This window comes from Diorhabda sublineata, chromosome 9, assembly GCF_026230105.1.
Source record: "Diorhabda sublineata isolate icDioSubl1.1 chromosome 9, icDioSubl1.1, whole genome shotgun sequence".
NCBI classification, from domain to species: domain Eukaryota; kingdom Metazoa; phylum Arthropoda; class Insecta; order Coleoptera; family Chrysomelidae; genus Diorhabda; species Diorhabda sublineata.
The window spans coordinates 24,891,067-24,910,980 of record NC_079482.1 but is presented as its reverse complement, the minus strand read 5'-3'; the positions used below and the strand labels follow the sequence as shown (position 1 = coordinate 24,910,980).

The following is a 19,914-nucleotide window of genomic DNA, read 5'->3' as shown; positions in this document are numbered from 1 at the left end:
GATTTTTCTAGAAAGGAACCACTTTCAATAGCTGATATGTCAGATGAAATCCAAAATTTGGATATGGATGATTCTCAACTAACCTTGATACAAACAAATTGAATCAATCATTTTCTTATCTTCAAGAATGTAATTGGAATTTGAATTTGATTCTTGTTGCCAATAGTTATCGACGAAACTGATCATTGATTGATAATTTTTGCTCACATTTCCTATAACAAATAAAATAAAAAAAGTGATAACCGTTATCAATGAAACTTCAAACTGATTTTTAACGAAAAAAGTATATATATTCTATCATTGTTGAAAATAATCAGTTGTTAAGTTGGTAAAACAAAATGAGGGTTCTTTCGAGTGTCTGCTATTTGTTAACCAGTAAGTCACATATTAAAATACTTAAATGGATTCATTTCATTGAACAAATACCTATAATTAATTTTTTTCAAATAAGTTTCACCAATAAGTAAAATTAGTATCAATGGAATAATCGAGATGGATGTTACGTAGCCTTTAAACTGATAATTACAAGGTAGAAATGGTAGTGACCTTGATTCACCAAAATGTTGCTGTCAAACGAACTGTCATACTGTGTAATTCAAGGTCAGGATACTCTGTGAAATTATCATATATATTTTAAACAACAATTACAGTTATATGAAGTTGTATAGATTTCAAGGTGGACATAATCGTCCATACCACATACTTACTTTTTAAATAATGCAGTAATTCAACGTACAAGGCTGCTAACGAGAATAAACCAAATTTGTCTGCAGTACCTGAGACATATATCTAGAAGATCAGGAATATTGGAACGATTAATCATAGAAGGGAAACGCCCAAGAGGCAGATCTCCAACTAGATGAGTAGATCGAACAGAACCCTCAATAAATATGAGACTGCATCATGCCAAAAATATTGCACAGGATAGACAAACAACTGCTGAATCAAATATAAATGGTGTCAAGATTTTTTTGTGTCTTATAATACATCCCATGTTTGTCTATGTCTTTCACAACTCATTAATTTTATGCTTCTTCATAGTTTTGAATTATCCAACTTTACGACCTTAGTTTCATGTTTTATCATTTTTCTTTTCTAGTTAGTTATGTCTATGGATATAACGAAAATTTTTCTAACATGGTGAAGGCCTACGAAGAAGAATGCACGGACGGTCAACATCATTATCACTGGTATCCATACGATTGTCAAAAATATTTCTCTTGTGAAAACGGTAAACTAGAAATTGAAGATTGTCCATCCGATTTATATTGGAACGAAGACATCAAGGCTTGCGATGTCAAAGAAAATGTCGATTGTTGTGAGTATTAGAAAGTCAAAATTTGAATAATCATATTATACAAAATAACATCTTAACGGATGTTTCTATGGATCGCTCATACCGACTGGGTTTATAGTTTCCACTAGATCAAAATTAGAGTTATTAGAAAAAAATGCATTTTACTGAACCATTCAAAGACGAAATAATAATTTCAAAGCTTCTTTAAATGTTGCTAAAGTGTTGAAGCTGAATTAAACAGTTATAAATTGGGATTAAATTTTTTCTTTCGTTTCCGATCATAATTCAAAGTTGGCTTACTGATAGGCCGTTCTACCTATTTGAGAATATCAAAAAGTCAATCAGGCACCTTTCAACGTCACTAGGCGAACTAAAAGTCTTGCCCAAAGTTGACCTAGTCTGCTTTTTTTCTTTCCTATACACCAAGAACGTTCGGGATATCATTTGTCTGCTTTACGAACAGCGACTCGAAGTTTTTTTCGAATTGATGGGGGGTTAGAAAAAAAAAACAAAGTTAGGTCGATTGAATACCTTCTAAAATAAGTCTATACTCGAAAAAAACCAGAGTAAGAAAGTTATTAAATAACGCAGAGCTCCTAGAAAGGGATTAAAATAGACCTGAGGAGAATTAGTCATAAATTTGAAATGAATGGACCTCTACACTAATGTTTAAACTCGATTCATTAGTTGAACAAAATAAAATGAAACTAAAACTAAAAATGAAACAATCTACAACAATTTACATTTTCGAATAATGTCTATAATATAGAAATGGGGTCTCAGATATTCGCGTCTGGCTAAAAGACTAGTCATCCATTGAATTTATAGCCGCTTCAAGTAGAGCAGTTGATAAGTTAGAAAAGAACAAGACACATCTTGTTGGCTTGTTCTTGGTTACGTCAAGAATGGACTTTGAGTCCATCGGCTGTTTAGCTGATCCTCATCTAGAGCGAGTCAATCAGCCCGATCAACTGGTCCCACAAACGAGCTGAACATTCGGCGTTTAAACAAGTTTTTGATGAGAATATTAAGTTGTTTGAATCCATCGAACACTTTAACTTGGATCTGCTATTTTGGAGTATAGTCTTAATGTCTGAGAGATTCGATATTTTCAAAAACTCCTATATAAAGGATGTTTCTAAATTCATACGACAGGAGGTGACTGTTTATTCAAAATTAAGATGTGTCTTTTCTATAAACAAAAGTTCCTCAGCCCTCACTTGAAAGTATATGATTAAAATTGAGTTTATTTTTTTTTAAATTTCAGTAGTGCTAGAAATTTCGAAACTCCTATTATATCACACGATGGTAAACTTACCCTTATTTTATTTCATATCGAAACTTTTTTATTAGATGGAGTTCTATGAAATAAAATTATAATTTGGAAGCCTTGATGTTATTCAGAAAGATTTTTTATTGTTGAATTGAAACCAATAGCTGCAGAGAGAAAACTGGACACTATAATTTATGATTTTTCCAATAAATTGAGTGGAAAACAGTAAAATGTAATAAAATTCGTAATAAATGCTGGAAATAACCACCTCTGGCCAAAATACATGAACGTAGCCTTAAAAATCAATCTCAGTCACCAACATTAAAGGTAATATCACGGAAAGGAAATTTTGTTATAGAAAAAATTCATCTCAATTGAATTGTGTCGCATAAACTTAGAAACTTTTCCTGTATATTTGTTACAAATTTGTTCCAGTTTTTCGTTTAACATTCAAATCTTGATATTTATGACGTATACAATATTTGTTAACTAGTTTTATTTTTTTCAGCGAACATAAAACCTTTCCCAGGTGAGTATTTCTTTTTTATTCAAGCACAAAAATAAAGAACAGTCTTTTGATACAGTAACTTCAATTACTGATAAGCCTCAAGGTTTACGGAAAAAGTTTTCGTTTTTCAAAGACATACAAATATGGGAAAATCAGTTTCTGGACATGTGATCAACGACACAAAAGGATAATTATTGTAAGGACATTTTAAATTCAGTAGGAATGACCTAGGAACCTTGATAAAATCCGAGAAAACTTCATTACAGATTTTGATTGCTTGGAAAAGTGAAGATCCAGACTCTATAGTTTCTATGATTGATGAAGATGTACGCCGATGGGTTTTATAGAGTTTGCTTTGTTGTGACCAGTAATTTTTATTAGCTTCTTCTCTTGTACACCACTTTTGACCAATCGACTAAGCACGGTCGATCTATTGGAATGATTAATAATTATTTTTCCTTGGTATTCCAGCCAATCGCATTTCTTCCAATTCCGCATATTATCATACCACAGATCATCTTTAGATTTCTAGTGACGATTTATTCTTAGAGATAATTTGTTGATTTTGATATTTGGGCCCTTTTTTGACATCAATTTGCTTTCAGTATACATTGTTGAATCGCCTAGTACACGGGGTTATACTCAACTCGTTTTGCTACTGATAGTTATTCTATTTGATACAAAAAGTCAGTCAGTTAAGCAAGTAGCAGCTTCCACACCTCGCCAAGCTCATTCTACCACGATTTTGAGAACTGTTTTCAGTATAATGTTGTACTGATTGGTTGTCTTCAATCAGACAACTTCAAATTGATTGATCGCTTTTTTGAAGATCAGGCTATTAACGGCAAAACAAGTAAACACATTTTTAAGCGAAGCTTCATATGAACAACATCCTGGCAAAAGTTATTTTAGTGTTTGGGATCTTTGGACATGGAGGTGATTGGATATGTTTGGGCTTAGATCATCTGGAGTATAATATAATCAAGGAGTTTTACGATTACCAGTGAGGAATGTATATTAGAAAACTTTTCGGTAAATATGCAGATCTTATTTGTTGCTGCTGTGAAATCTTTTTTGGATGTAATCAGCAAACGCCTGAAATTTCCTGCAGATTATGATCCAAGCTATGTTTTGAATGTTCGCACATCTTCAATCGACGATATTCCAATACGAGATCGTCACTTTAACCATCGTGTAACCCAAAGGAAGATTGATGTTGGTATCATCTTCCTCAACTTCCACATAAGGTAGAATTAGATTCATCAGTAGTATTCCAAACACCTGATTATGAGCTTGAGCTCATTAGTGAAAGTTTGAAAAGAAATTACACTTTGGGAATAGAAAAATAATCGAATAATAAATATCGTAAGGAGTAGATCATAAATAAAAATAGTTAAACATGGTTAATAAACAAGTTTTGCTCTATGCGAAGAGCTCTTTGTGTTGGATGGCAGTTGGTACTTTCTAGGATATATTACACGTGCCAAAATTCTATGAAAAGTTCGGAAATGTGTATTTTAATAAATTAGTTTCATCTTTCAACAGATCCAGATTGTAGCAACAACGAAACTGCTTACTACATGTATCCTTACGACTGTCAAATGTTTTACGAATGCTATGGAGGTGTCCTTTACACACTGACATGTCCTGCCGATTCGCTTTGGAACGATAAAGAAAAAAAATGTGACGAAAGTGACAATGTCGATTGCTGTAAGTATATAAATGATTTTATTGACTCTAGCTTAACGTTTTACTATTATTATTTTGTTATTTATTAACCTAAAGGTTATTATTCAAATAATCGTTTATAGTGGAAACGAATGTTTTTATTAAATTCCTCTAGTTACATTAATCAACAAGAATTTTCATTTTTTTTCTAACAAAAATACAATGAGATATCGATAACGTTTTATCTGTCCATACTTTCAAGTCTAAAAAACTTTATGACACCATGACAAGTTTTAAAAACTGAAAAACTGAGTAAAGCTTATGCTTCACTAAAATTAACCTATAAACAAAAAACGTATTTAAATAAATGATGTCAAGACTGTTAAGAACACACTATGCATGTTTATGCTGTCTTAAATACTAATCCTATTGTGGTTATTATTTCTATTTTTTCGAAATGCTACTGCTACTCAAAAAAGTTCGAAATTTCTTCCAAAGAATGTGACTTATGATTTAAAATTAGTTATAATTTTTTAAAAACAAATGAAAATTTGTCTTCTTCTAGACACTTACAATTTACGTATTCAATAGATCATTCACATCATGTATAACAAAATAAGAATAAAATAAAAATAGAATTTTGTTTAAAAAGTTTTATTTTTTATAGTTTTTATATCTAATTTATATATATTTGATGAGTGCTACGTATTTGAGCTGTGAAAAATTAATCTTAAGCGTTTTCGTAGTGGAATTGTAGTAAAATTAAACACCAAAGTGTACTAACTCTAATATATTTCCGAGCTTTCGAAAACTTCAACTGTATTCATCGTCTGGGACTGAAATTAGGTTAAATACAATATTAAAGTATAAATAAGATATAAAAAAAGTATTTGAAAGCTGGGAAATATATTAGAGTTAGTACACATTGGTGTGTATGTGTATCTGTGTTAGGTTACGGAAAATAATTACAAATTACAATGAAATTATAAATAATGGAGATGAAGTTCCGGGAGTCGGGACTTTTCATCAGAAATTTTTTCTTCTTTAAGGAGCTTTTCTCAAAATTTCATAAATATAAATATTTTCCGAGAATCACTGCTCTGAATTATATATCATAACGACGTGTTATGCATTCTGAAATGTATTTTTTCATTTTATCGATATCTTAATATCAGTTATAATCAAATATTATTGTAATTGAAATAACAATTAAACGATTGAACAGATACACAGATTTATATCTATTTATACAATGATATGATGTTTTGTTTGTATTAATCTGTTTTTTTTTATTATTTCAGCTGATATAATTCCATATCCATCCAGTTCATCATCTCCAGGTATGTAGTGTTTTTTTCATTTATTTAAACTATTTCTAACGGCAGGGCGAATAGATACACACTGTGTTTTAAACTTATCACTAATTATATTATTTATTTGAATTAACCGATCACTACTTTCACTATTACTTTGCGTTAATTACTTTTAATTATAAACTATCTACGTAGCTTATAAGTCAATCAATATCCAAAAAGAATTTCTCAACCATTCTAGAAAGTAATAATAATCGATAAATTAAGAAACTGAAATTATTCTATTCAACTTTACAGGTCCTACAACGCAAACTAGTCCTACAACTACAACTAAGGCAACAACTACAACTCAGGCAACAACTACAACTAAGGCAACAACTACAACTCAGGCAACAACTCCAACTGAGGCACCAACTACATCTAAGGTAACAAGTACAACTAATGCTCCAACACCTCTCACAACTCCGGAATGTACTTATGAGCATCAGTATTTCCCGTATCCTTATGATTGCTCAAAATATTATGAGTGTTCTAACGGTAAAGCGATGTTAATGGATTGTCCACCTGGAGAAGTTTGGAATAATGAAGTACAAACCTGCGACTGGCCCTACAATACTGACTGTGGTGAGTATTTTCCACAATTAATTTCAACTTCAATATACTGAAATCAAAGAAATATTTGGAAGACTCCATGTACCCGATAAGGACTTACATGTAAATTTTCATAACAAAAATTTAGTTCTGCCATTTACCAATCGTGGCGCTAGTGTAATGAAAACGTGTTATTACTGTCAATGTCAATTGTCAAAATATATAATCATTGTTTCGAATTCCCAAATATTCACCTCATGTGTGTTATTCTAAATTGGAAAAATCTTTGTAAAATTCAGTGTTCAACATTTCTGGAAAGTGATTTTACAAATTTCAATAGAAAACTTTCTCACACTTCATTGTTACAGAGAAAATTAGTCGTTTTGATAAACAAAAAACGGGTTTTTCGACTGTTTAACAGGAAATAGTAATTTATCAAATTCCTCAATATACAACAGCCATAATATCAAAATTGAAAAACAATTTGAAGTTTTAAAGGTGACGTTGTAAAGTCTACTAGTTTTTCTTGGATTGTAAATCGAAATGCGCCGCGAATATAAATTAGTTCTGCCACGTACCATCCAGGGGAACTGATGTCGAAAACCCGTCATGTTGTTTCCACTGATAACACTAAGTTTGCATTTCTTCTTAGGGGATATTCTGTGGTTGTAAGTTTTAATGAAGCAGGCCTTCAATATAACTCACAGCCTTTGGTATTTGATAGAAATGGTTTGCTGTGACAGTATTTAGCAAACTTATGTTCGAGAATCCAAAGCAGTTCCACTGTCTTTAAACCTGTCAGTTTATATACTCCCACAAAATCAGTTTAGTAAACCATCTATCTGTTTATGGTGATCTGCAGACTATGGTCAACATCTTACGCAGTAATCAGAAGCGTACCTTTCTAGATTCACGTTCATTCGTCGTCTTGTATACTTCTGCTTAGGAGGATATATATGTTATCCTGTTGTGAGCTTTGGAAGGCTGCACACTGATGGTAATCTGTTGTCCTTCAAGTTTTTACAGAACTGCATTGGTGTTTCATTGCTTTCTTACAGGTCCTCGTATTTTAGATCAGAGAATTCTAAGCCTAGGTTTGAAGATATCTTATCTAGTAGAAATAAGACCCGAGCAGTTATTGAGATGTTGTTGAACTCAGATGGTACTTCCAAGAGATTTAACTGTCCAGATATTCGCAGTCCTTGCTGCAATACAGTTTTCTTTTGGAGTCTAGTTTCAAAGTCTTTCTCGCTTGGAGTTTCTACAATTAAAACATCTGGTTGTCTTCAGATATTTCTGAGTGATTCAAATATGAATATTCAGATCTAATTTATTGTTTTTTTTTTCAGTTCCTTCACCTTCACCAAGTAAGTACCGTTAGATATTATAACTTTGAGGTTTATTAAGTTGTTTGAAGGTATTGCAAGCATGAATGAGAAGTTGAATCAGAAAAAAGTATATTGTGTGTTAAGCTACAAATTCGATGTTGCAAATGTTATTTGATCCCTACATTTTCCGTTTGAATTCAATTCATAGTTTTTCGCTTTTACGAGATGGTGAAATTGATTTTTCGGTTAGTTTTTGAATATGTTTTTCCTCCCGAATAAAATTCAAAATCTTCTAACTGAAAATACCGTACTTATATGTGGATTTGAAGTTATGGTAACTTGCTGGGTGCTGCATGGGAGTAGAAACTCAGAATCATATAGATAACTCAGTTGGTGATTAATTTGGAGACAAATAAATTCTTTGCTTGTAATTTTCTTGTATCTCAAAATATACAGCGTAATCCTCGTGCGTGCGTGAATTCTTTGTAAGTTATTTCTGTTACAAAAACTTTAATCATCGTATTTTTTGACCTTACTTCGTATATGCCAAGCAATGGTTGAGTAAACGAACGAATTTCGAGTTTCGAAGATTCCGGGGGAGAATTGCAAATTAATGATGTTTTTTTTTTCTTTTTTAGGTTATTAGAGACTAGCCTGAATGATAAATTAACCAAATTTCCGTGGCCAGAATAATTATTGATAATTTTCAAGCGCAATACGTGTATGAGAATAAATCAAATTTTATAATAATAAATCATTATATATGTAAAACAGGTATTTTGATTAATATTACCTCTACCTCCTATATATAATATGATAATAAACATTAAACGATACGGACATTTAAAGCACCATCACCTCAAATTTGTTTTTTGGATGCTAAAGCTTGATAAATACTTGGAGTCCTCTTTTAGACCTAAATCGCCAAGCTTCAGACCCAGATTAGTTCATTTTTAGAGTATTGCTGGCACATTTAGAGCTCAGTTCCCAAATACATCAATAAGATGCTCGAAGCAATTCGACCCGGAGTCGACTAGAACCTTGGACAGCTTAGAACAAAGTAAAAAAGTCGCCGATCGGACTCTGTCTTACAGATACTATAAGGACAGATGGTTTTCTGGGCTGTCCAACATAATACCTCATAGGGCCGTATTAGCAGAACCTACTCGACAGACAGACGTGGTTCAGGAGCACCGAGCGTGTGAAATCTGCTACCAAGACACGTATACAACCTACAGAGGTTCAAGGGCAATAATTAGAGGTGTCTTCAAACTGCACCACTCGAACTACTATAACGTATAATTGGAAAGAAAATTAGAAATGAAAATTCATACAAACTGCTTGGAGATCAAATGAAAAAGCAAAATTTAAAAAACAAACACGGCGAAAATATCAATTGACAAAAACAAAAGATTGATACAAACAAAAAACACCAATAAAAAGTGTTTCTAAATAAAACTTATGAGTACAGATTCAAAATTCCATTGGTCACTCGCATTTTCATTAACCAAAATATTTGAGTGAAATTTCTGTAATAATAATTCTCAAATACATATGATTAGAACCAGAAAAAGTATTTTGATTTAAACGTCCAAAAGTTCCAACAATTTCAACTCTTCAGGAAGGGATTGTTCAAAATATTGAATAACATCAAATAGCATAATACATTATCAAAATACTTCAATAAAATCAAATTCACAATACTAAAATACAAAGAAATGTAAAGAATTAATATTAAACATGAGGTTGTTTATATAAGACAGATATCTCAATGTTTAGAAACTAGATTAAATTGTCATTAATGATATCAAACAATGAAATAGCGTCAACAAACTATAATATATAAAAAATAAATTTATTCAATTGTAAGAATTCAAAAAAGGGTCGTATGTGAGGCCATCAACAAAGCGTCATACTATAGTCAATTTCTATGTAAAGGAGGGTGAAATGGTGAAGTTATTTTAGAAGACAGTTGAATCGTAGTTTCAAGTTGTACCTCGAGTATTTTCGTATGAAATAAAATTTGTAAAACTATAATGAAAATATATAGTCTTATTTTTGATTTATGAGGTGTTTTTCGAAATCATTCCAGATAGTGTAACTATCAATGTCGAGGTATATCGTTGACTGCTGGTTTGTTGGAGAACTATCCAGATTCAGCGAGTCAATACTCAACCGAAATTTATACGGAATAAAATCCAAGAATTTGGTAGTGTTCAACTTCTACTATATCATCCAGCATTTAGTCCTGATTTTGCACGGCTAGATTACTATTTATTAAGATCCATGGCGGAATTGTTGTCCGGGAAAAACTAGATACGAATCCAAAGCAGATGTTGAGAATACAGTGGGACAATTTTTTCCATTTAAGTCCAAAGAATGATTTTATCAAGGTCCAAAGAAGCTTTATTGTTAAAACCATAGAATCCTATGGGTTATACTCTAAATATTAAGACTTATTTGTATAATTATTCGATAAAATGACATAATGTATTGTAATTATTGATAATAATAACAATTTCTACATATATGAAATACAAATCTTCTTTTCATAAAAGGACCTTATCCTTTTTAATTTCGCATTCTTAGCCTCTTCCTGACTAGTAGCATTTTTTTCAATTGATTGTCTAGTTTCCTGTTTTGTCCAACTGGACTCGTTCACATCCTGAACAATTCCGATTTCCTAATTCTTCTCTACAATCTTAACTTTTCATTCTAGGCACTGTATGATCATTATATTGTTATTTCATATTGTTTTTCTTAAATATCCTACAATAAATCCCTCCACCTTGAAATTGCTGTCCCAAGTTAACTGTTTTTCATCGTTTGTAGTATTACATCGTTGTCTACGTTATCTATTCGGATCTTTGGTTATGACCATTCATTGGATCTCTTCAGTTAAAATTCTCATTTTATATTAATTTTTCCAACATTCCCATTTTGGGATTATTTTTCCGACTCGAAGGACCATTTTATGTGTTATCCTATACTTTTTTAGCGGGTTGAAATAATAGAAAATTATTGCTGTTGAAAAATTAACGTTGCCGGGTCGCCAAAAATTATACGAAACACTGTTATTTCAAAATCTCTTCTTTAGTGCCTAAATCGTACTCTATCAAAGGCTTGATTAAGGTTTTGTAGAACATGGCCTTGTAGAACGTTATTGAATTGTATATTATATATTAAGTATTAAGTATCAGAATTAAGATAAAGTTCACTTTATTCAAATTTCGATCAAAATGATTTTTGTTTGGAAATATGGTTGAAGGAAATTCCTCGAAACAATTGATACATTGATTGTCTTATCTTTAATATAGTTTTAATCTTCGTCTTTCAGATTATCGTTGAAACAATTGATCATTGCTTGATAGAATCTCAGAAATTGCTCACATTTCCTGCATTAACTGATAATGTTATCAATGAAGCTTTAACCTGTCTTTCAATGAAAAACGTCTATATATATATATTGTGTTGTTTTTGTAAATTAATCAGTTGTTTAGTTCGGAAAATACAATGAGAGTAGTGCTGAGTATTTGCTATTTTTATACCTGTAAGTAACATCTCTCATTACTTATATCAAACATACAGGGTGTCTCATAACGACCCAACTACTTTAGTTGAAAAAAAATATATAATAGTCATTTGTTGTAGTTGACGGCACTCCTCAAACTTTTTACGTACATTTTAAAATATGTGGTCGAAGAAAACTCCTGATCTCTCCTTCAATATTGTTTCTCAAATCTGTCAAATTTCGTGAAAAATTCTCATGGACGACGCTCTTAAAATAACCCCACAAGAAAAAATCAGTCAGTGCTTCCAGGTGGCCATTTAATACCGCCTCTTCGTGAAATCACCTATTCTAGAAACAACTCGCGCAACAGGCATTTATGTATGAGGTATTTGGACTCTTTTTTTTTGTCCAAACAACCACGATTTTGTCGATTTTCGTTTCCATTCAAATGAAAACGTGTCTCATCGCTGAATAACATGTTGTTCTTCCACAATGTTGGGCAGCAACTAAAAATTTAAAGAACGCGCTAGTCATATTCTAAAAAATTTGATGAAGAGTATAAATAGTCGAAACGTCGACGTTATATGCTTTTGGACGAAATTATATCTGATAGAGACCTAAAATCAATCGACAAAACCATATAAAAGAGGTCTAAGAAATAAGAAATTGAGGAAATTTCTCATAAGTTTTATACCTCTATCTAGTGATGTTAGTTTTGTAATATCCATCAGGTATCTTTTCTAATTATCTAAATATTGCCAAAATTACTGTCTCTTGGTATTTTTGCACCTTTCTTCTTTCGATCAAATACTGCCGCATCATTAAACAGTCCACTACCTGCTGTTTCTTCTCACGGATTTCCTCGACAGAATTTCTTCACATTTCAAATGTAACTATGAATTTTCTTTGGATATATCGCATTCTTTTTACTAGGAACTAGTATGCAAACACTTAATCAAAACTAATTTTGATTGAAACTACTCAAACAAACAAACCTCTCGCACTGGAAGATAGAATTTGACCTAGTGGTCTAGACTTGTTCCAAGTCCAGTGATATCTAAGGTATAGTTCGACTATGGGGGCTGCAAAGGCAAATAAAATCTAAAGAATATCTGTTTTTAGTATCATCTTTTCCAAATGTAGAAATCAGGCGCGTTAGGTATTTTTTTCTTTCAGTTATAAGTTGTGGCTTCGGCCATAACAACTACATCAACTTTTCAAACTTGCTGAAGATTTATGACGACGAATGTACAGACGGACAACATCATTATCGTTATTATCCATATGATTGTCAAAAATATTTTTCTTGCGAGAACGGGCAGCTCGAACTTGAAGTATGTCCGGATAATTTGTACTGGAATGATGAAGTTAAAGCTTGCGACATTCAGGAAAACGTCGACTGCTGTAAGTATTACAACAATAGAATATTAACATCGAAGAAGCTTATTTAGATGAATAATCAAAGTTTCACATCTTATTGTCTATTTTTATTATGGTTTTTCAAGTATATCGTCATGAAAAAAGGATTCTAACTGAAGTTTTAAATCATCGTTTGTTATTTGTTTTCATCTACTTCATCGTCCAGAAAACATCGAAGCTGTGCGTTAACTGATATTGCAACATTGTCATGTGAAATATCGCGAGATTCAGGCATACCTGGGCATCAGTTCCACTCGCAAACATTCAAAATTATTTGAACATTTGGCTGTCAAAAAGGTTTGTCCGCGTTGGATACCGCTTAATTTAACATTTACTCAATAAAAAGCTCGTGTCGATTAGATGTTATCGTTCGACTAGAACGGCCAATTCTAAATGGTACACCAGCCAAAGAGATTTTTCCAAATCTGGACAATGACAGAGATCATGAATCCTTAGAGATAAAGGAAGGGATATTGTGTTGGATATCAAAGATCAATGGATTCTACCTAAGAATTAGAAGTAATGAATACCAATAAAAGTAAACCAGTAAAAGCAGCAATTGAATCACTTAAAGATGAAAAAGCTTCTGGTCCTGACGACCTACCTGCAGATGCTCTAATTGAGGAACAACATCTAGATTAGATCGTTTTACTATTTAGTGAGATATATGCAGAAGAAACCAAGAGAATGGCTTCAATTTACGTTTGTTAAAATGTTGTTGAAGCTTTTTCCTGAAGTCATACAATGAAGAATTTAAAAAGCTAGAGAAACTGCAGCAAATATAAAGTTTGGAACAAGGAATGTCTAGAAACGCAGCGATTTTTTCACATAAACCAAATTGTTTTATCGATTATGTTAATACATTTGATAAATTGAGACACAAACAATTAATACAATACAAAAGTAATAATGAAACTAAAGAATAGAATGGAAATGAAGCAAGGAGTGTTTTATCTCCACTCCTTTTCAAAGTCTACACATAGAAAATCTCCACCAAAGAATAAGAGTTATGCAATTTATTCTAAACTTCTCTTCAAAAACATGTTGAATCATTTCACCAAAGTTCCAGAACTGAAGCGCTCAATAAACATCGATAAGTGGAGTGCAAAAGACTGGAAAGTGTCGAGAGGTATGGTTTCCTGTTTAAAACTTTTCCATGGATTAATGTTTAGAAATAATTAATCGAACCGAGAGAGCCTGTGTTTTGTTTATGAAGATCAAAAAGCTTCTATGTCGTCGAGATCAGAGCTTAGAGTTGAGAACACGGAGGCTCAATGGCTATGGCTTCTCAGACTATAATATAGAAACTTGGAACGAAGATGTGGTCCCACCTTAGGATGCAGATATCATCATACAAATCATCCGACACGTCACAAGATGAAGAAGATCCTAGATATTATTCAGGAGTAATTCAATGTTATCCACATCATGAGAGATCAGAAATATGAGATCTTATAGCTCATAATTCAGGAAATAATCTTGAAAACCTATTAAAAGGATTTAAGGTCTGACCTATTTAGAACCCGCAGCTTCCAATGACATAATCTAGAACCCTTTTCACAGTGTGTGAAATTATTTATAAAAACCTTATGAAAAACAAGTTGCAACTAGATATTTCACATTTAACTAGATATTTTTAAAACGTGTTTATTTTTTTTTATTTTCAGCTGATATAATACCATTCCCAGGTGAGTTTTTCTTTTTTTTTCATTCTAATACCAGTCTTACAACAAATTCATTTTATATATACCAAAAAAAGTTATCAACAGTAATAGTAAAAGTCTTTTTAGCCCAAATTTGGATATAATTACATGTGGTACAAATTTGTGGAAAGAATTAAAACTAAACTAGAACATCTTTTGTAAAAATTTGAGATCAAACTATTTTTTTTTAATAGATCCAGATTGTAGCAACAACGAAACTGCTTACTATTTCTATCCTTACGACTGTCAAAAGTTTTACGAGTGCTATGGAGGTGTACTATACACACTAACATGTCCCGACGATTCACTTTGGAACGATGATGAGAAAACTTGCGACGAAAGTGACAATGTCGATTGCTGTAAGTATGTAAATGATTTTATCGACGTCATATTTTATGATTCGTAGCTGGTACCACCAATAGTATTAAAGTTCTCATTTGCATTTCACATTTTCTTACATATAAGCTTCGAAATGTTATCTACAGATAATTATCATACAGAAACAAAAATTAATCACTCTAAAATTGTATTTTCTGTCTCAAAATAGTGCATTAGAGACAATCACGAAAAGATGAGAAGCTTCGTATTGATTAATTCAGTGATAGATTTGAGTTTGTGATATTTTGTGATAAAATTTAATTCGATTCAGGTGACTTATCATAATTATCAAACAAGCATTTATCCAAATGAATGTCATCAGTTTTAGGAAAAATGTTTTAGGCGGTACGACGAACCTCGACATGCCGCTGTGTTTACCCCAGAAATCGTTAAAGATAAGAGAAAATGTGAAGGAATTGAAAAAAATGTTGAAACAAAAGTTGTTGACTGCTGTCCTCTATACGAACTGTTTCTTTGAATTTAATTATTCGCACTTTATGAAATAATAGTTATACACATTTTATATAATTGAATCAGTACCGAGTGGACCCGCTTTCCTAATTTTTATTTTTAAAAATTGTATTTAATTATGAATTACTGAATCTAGCGTTCGCCACAATTTGCTCAAAATTGTCTCTTATTTCTGAGCCTTTAGAATAAACGTTTTGTTTCAAATTTCGACAAAAATGTTTCATTGGCTTCAGTTAGGACACTCTGCATTTCATTCCCGTCGTCGATAAAGATTTCGATTCGATTTTCTTAATTTTTGAACTACATTTTGTTCCTTTAGATTGTTGCTTACATATTTCTTATCTATTTTGGAATTTCTGCCTGATTTTCGCAAACTGACTTGTAATTAGCTTTAGCCAAAACTTGTCTCGTATTTTTTGGTGTATTTTTTTCGCTTTTTTGCCTGATTTTGACTTTCTTTCAATCAAAATACCTCAACATCTAAATACGTCGACAGATATTTCAAATTGTCGCAATCACAGCGATTGGTATATCACAAAATGTGTATAGGGAGTTTTCAGTAAGTTTCAAGAAAGAAGTCGAGTAATAGATTTCTGTAAGATTGACTACCCTAATGACAATTATTTTTCTAACGATTAAATCCATAGATTTCTCGTCAAATAGGCAGTAACCTCGCTTTTTAATCCAGTATTTTAAACAATTTTCAGCTTGATGGGAATCTATGTAGCTTCACTCTTATTTTTTGGTCTAATTTGACAGGACTATTATCTTATGCTATGTGGTGAACGATTTCAAAAGAATTCCAAAAAATTGTCCAGTTATGGTATCAGAGTATTTTAAAGTTTTCAGCATGACTACGATAATCAGATTTTATCAATGTAAATCTATAAATCAATCAGAAATCTCCTTGTTGAAAATAAGCTGCGTATTAACATTATCTTATCACATGATAATCTGAAATCTAAAAAAACAACTTATTGAATGATGTATCATTATATACTGTCATGTATATATACGAGGTGTGGCTATAAAGTGACGAGACCAGCGCTGCTACAAAAAACTTGACTAACGCTATTTACCTTGAACCCTACTTTTTCGAATGTCATATCTACCGTTTCTGTAGACAAACCAGTTTAGCCGTTGTTGTATAGTTTGTATAGTGGCGACTTAAAACTAGGGCAACGGATTGTTGTGAAACAAAAATCACGACACGACAATTCTATATATTCGATTAAATTTTTTTCTTTTAATTTTCAGCCAACATTATCCCGTATCCTCCTAGTACATCGTCTACCGGTACGTATTATTCAGACTGATGCATGTAAAATTGTGTCAATTCCTTTTATAGTTAAATTTTTAAATTTTTTAATTTCAACCTTTCAGTCTGTCTTCAGAAATTGAAAGTAAAAAATTTTCAACTAGAAACGTACATAATAAAACATAAACAAACAATAAAACAATAAAAAGCGTTTTATGTGGAATCCAAATCATCTTTCCTGATGCAACTCATTGGTTTAAACTTTTGACTAAAATAGCCAGGACATGTTGAGTGGACTGAAAATCAATGGGACACGGTTTTTTTCTCAGACGGAACCAGAGCGTGCAAGCATGGTAGCCATAGAAGATGACGATTCTACAGAAGACCTGGGGAAAGATTTGCATAGCTTTTGGAAGAGGTTTAGGTTTGTTTTGGAGTTTGTAGGGGATTAGGTCGTTACCTACGTCAGTTTCAACGGCGAAAACTTCATACTAATGCCCGTCCACATACTGATGGTTCCATACGGTAGTATTTACAGAATGTCGAAGCCGTCGTCATGGATTTGTCAGCGCGTAGCTACGAAATCGGAAAAATCGAGTTATTCGATCCATTAAAAATTGATTCGCAGCTGTTATTAAGGCCAAGAAAGTACTGAATATTGATTGGTACTAATCATTTGGACGAATTTAAGATTTTACTTTCTTTAATGTTAATTATAACCCTTTTTGGTTGTTTGAGATTACTTTTCGGTTAATAATTCTTCTTCGGCAGAAAAATAACTCAACAACAACATAGACCATTCATTATATGAGATAATGGGTGTGAGATGATAAAATCAGAAGAAAAATGTGAGCTTCAGATTTTTTAGTAGAGACTTTTGAAAGCGAGCGTGCCACTTGATTCCATATTTTTGCCCACGAGTCTAGATTACAATGTTTTGCTGCTGACAAATGGTCTCTTTACATTAATGAATTTTCATTCCAAAATTTTGAAATTACGCCAAAGTAAAAACATTTCACAAAATTCATAGTTTTTAGCTTGATCTACAAAGTTATGTAAAAAACATTTTGTTTTCTGAAAGATGTAATATTTCAAATTCGAAAACGCTGTTTCTCATACTTTGCTCACCAATCCTCTAGGTAAACCTACAAGTACAAAAACTACGAAAACTACAAGTTCGATAAGTACGACGACTTCAGCTCCAGGACCTTACACCACACCACAATGCACGTACGAACATCAGTATTTCCCGTATCCTTTCGATTGTACAAAGTTCTATATGTGTTCTAATGGTATTGCTTATTTAATGGATTGTCCTTCAGGCGAGTTTTGGGATCAAAGGATACTAACTTGCGACTATGATTCGGATTGTGGTGAGTGTTTGTGATCATTTTTTCAAACAAATTCAATGAGTTTCAATGTACTTTGATCGATCCATCACCAATTCCATAAAATTTGACTGCTTCTAATCGTGTTCTACATCTAATCAATATAATATTGTTTTATTCGTGATTCTAAATATCACTTCCTTCACTTAACTGATTGAGACAGAGATCCCATTCAAAATGGTAGTCGATAAACGCCAATGATGGATCAATGAACTGCGTCTCCTCAACCAAACCACTCCACTAGGAGAATCACTTCTTATTTTTCGGGTTGCTAAAATGTATGTTGAAGAAGGTTTAGATAGGAACCTGTCTAAAAAGTATATTCACATTTTCTTCCATAACCAAGCGGCCTCGAAGGTTATTGAGTGGACGTGGAAGCCAAGATGGAACTACTAATAGGAAAATACTTTAGGCATAAGAAAGTACGACACCACAAACGTGGTAGGTCTTCTGAAAGGTCACTATCCCGTCAAATACCATTGAAATCACAGACTTGGAAGAGAATATTTTTGAAGATACAGAAATAGAGCCGATAAAAAGCCACAACGACCCCTCAAACAATCCACAACTTACTTTCAATTGTATAATTATTTTGCTATCGTTTGGATTAAATTATTCAATTTTTCTGTTTCAGTTCCCAGCCCTCCACCATGTAAGTACCACTTGTTATTTTGAAATTCAACTAACTCAACATATGAGGTAGGTTAAAGGTGAAAGCGACTGTTTTCTTTATTTATTCGCATAACGCCAAAATAACAGGTAACAGATTCTTTGGATTCGCAGTCCTTGACGGTGAAATAAATCCAAAATTTATCATACTCTTCCTCGTTAGGATTATCAGTTAACGATTTCCAATCAAAGACCTTAAAAAGGGGTCTACTACACCGATGGCGTACATAAATTAGTTCATTATTATAAAATGACATTGAATTAAAAATTTTGATTTTGTGAATCGTCTAGCAAAACTATGAGATTTATTATGGCGTTGTACATCTAGATCCTTGGTTATTTGCGCTGCCGGATACGCTTATATAATAGTACTTAGCCGCTACAATATAGTAATAAAACTCGATTACTTCAAATTAATGGGTAGAGTCAAGTAACGGAGAAATTATTAGTTTGGGAAATTTTTCTGGAAGCGTGTAGTGTTGTGTGTAGTGAAAAAATTAGTTTATCAATATTATAGGAAGCATCTCACGATTTGAAAACAGTGAAATTGATTCTATAATTACCCATTTTATGGTTATTTCTTTCTACTTCACAGTTTCGTTGATTCGAAAAACCGCGTTTTTACTCATCGTCACACATTGTTATTTTGTAATAGTTAATATTTGTTTTTATTCATTTGCAGCATACTAAGGATCCTTATGAATTATAAAGCAACGATAATGGAAAATAAAAAATAATTCTTCGTGATATTCTTAAACAATTAATAATTTGTAAGCCGAGATTTATAACAATTCATATCAATAAATAATTATTTTTATAACTGGTATGTCATTATCCTCAACTCCTCAAATTTCCTGCATGTTCAATAAGTAGTTTAGTTCTATAATTCGCTAAAAACTTACCTAAATCGTTTAATACAATTTGTTTTTAACTATTTACTACATTAAGGTTCATACTAGCTGCACTGTGATTTACTATTTGCCCAAACACATTCAAAGGATTTGTAATCTTTTTTATTAGAAACTAGAAATTGTTTTAAGCCTATTTTTACGAAGGTATGGCTTCATTATTTTTCAAAATACTTTCTATTAAGATCAATACACTTTTGTATGCGTTCGAACCAATTGTCCAGGCATTAT

The 19,914-nt window shown here is 32.1% G+C and overlaps 2 protein-coding genes across 3 annotated transcripts in view; one reads left to right on the top strand and one right to left on the bottom strand.

Annotated features, from left to right (window-relative positions):
* The window catches only part of LOC130449031 (neuroligin-4, X-linked-like), a 249,920-nt gene that overhangs the window by 117,784 nt on the left and 112,222 nt on the right, over positions 1-19,914 (bottom strand). The gene's annotated exons all lie outside the window — the stretch shown is intronic.
* LOC130448559 (probable chitinase 10) lies at positions 287-19,593 on the top strand. The gene is made up of 16 exons (XM_056785974.1): positions 287-375; positions 1,100-1,318; positions 3,079-3,099; positions 4,624-4,788; positions 6,048-6,086; positions 6,357-6,683; positions 8,000-8,017; positions 10,071-10,093; positions 11,471-11,528; positions 12,666-12,893; positions 14,576-14,596; positions 14,806-14,970; positions 16,718-16,756; positions 17,858-18,091; positions 18,741-18,758; positions 19,458-19,593. The coding sequence occupies exons 1-16, from the start codon at positions 339-341 to the stop codon at positions 19,463-19,465; spliced, it is 1,620 nt and encodes a 539-aa protein (XP_056641952.1). The 5' UTR covers positions 287-338; the 3' UTR covers positions 19,466-19,593.

What these genes read in the sequence shown, in the direction of transcription:
- LOC130448559 (XM_056785974.1), top strand. Translation starts at nt 339, where the DNA reads ATGAGGGTTCTTTCGAGTGTCTGCTATTTGTTAACCA. An exon ending in ATCCAGTTCATCATCTCCAG is followed by an intron (nt 6,087 to 6,356) that starts GTATGTAGTGTT and finishes TCAACTTTACAG; the next exon opens with GTCCTACAACGCAAACTAGT. An exon ending in AAGTGACAATGTCGATTGCT is followed by an intron (nt 14,971 to 16,717) that starts GTAAGTATGTAA and finishes TTTAATTTTCAG; the next exon opens with CCAACATTATCCCGTATCCT.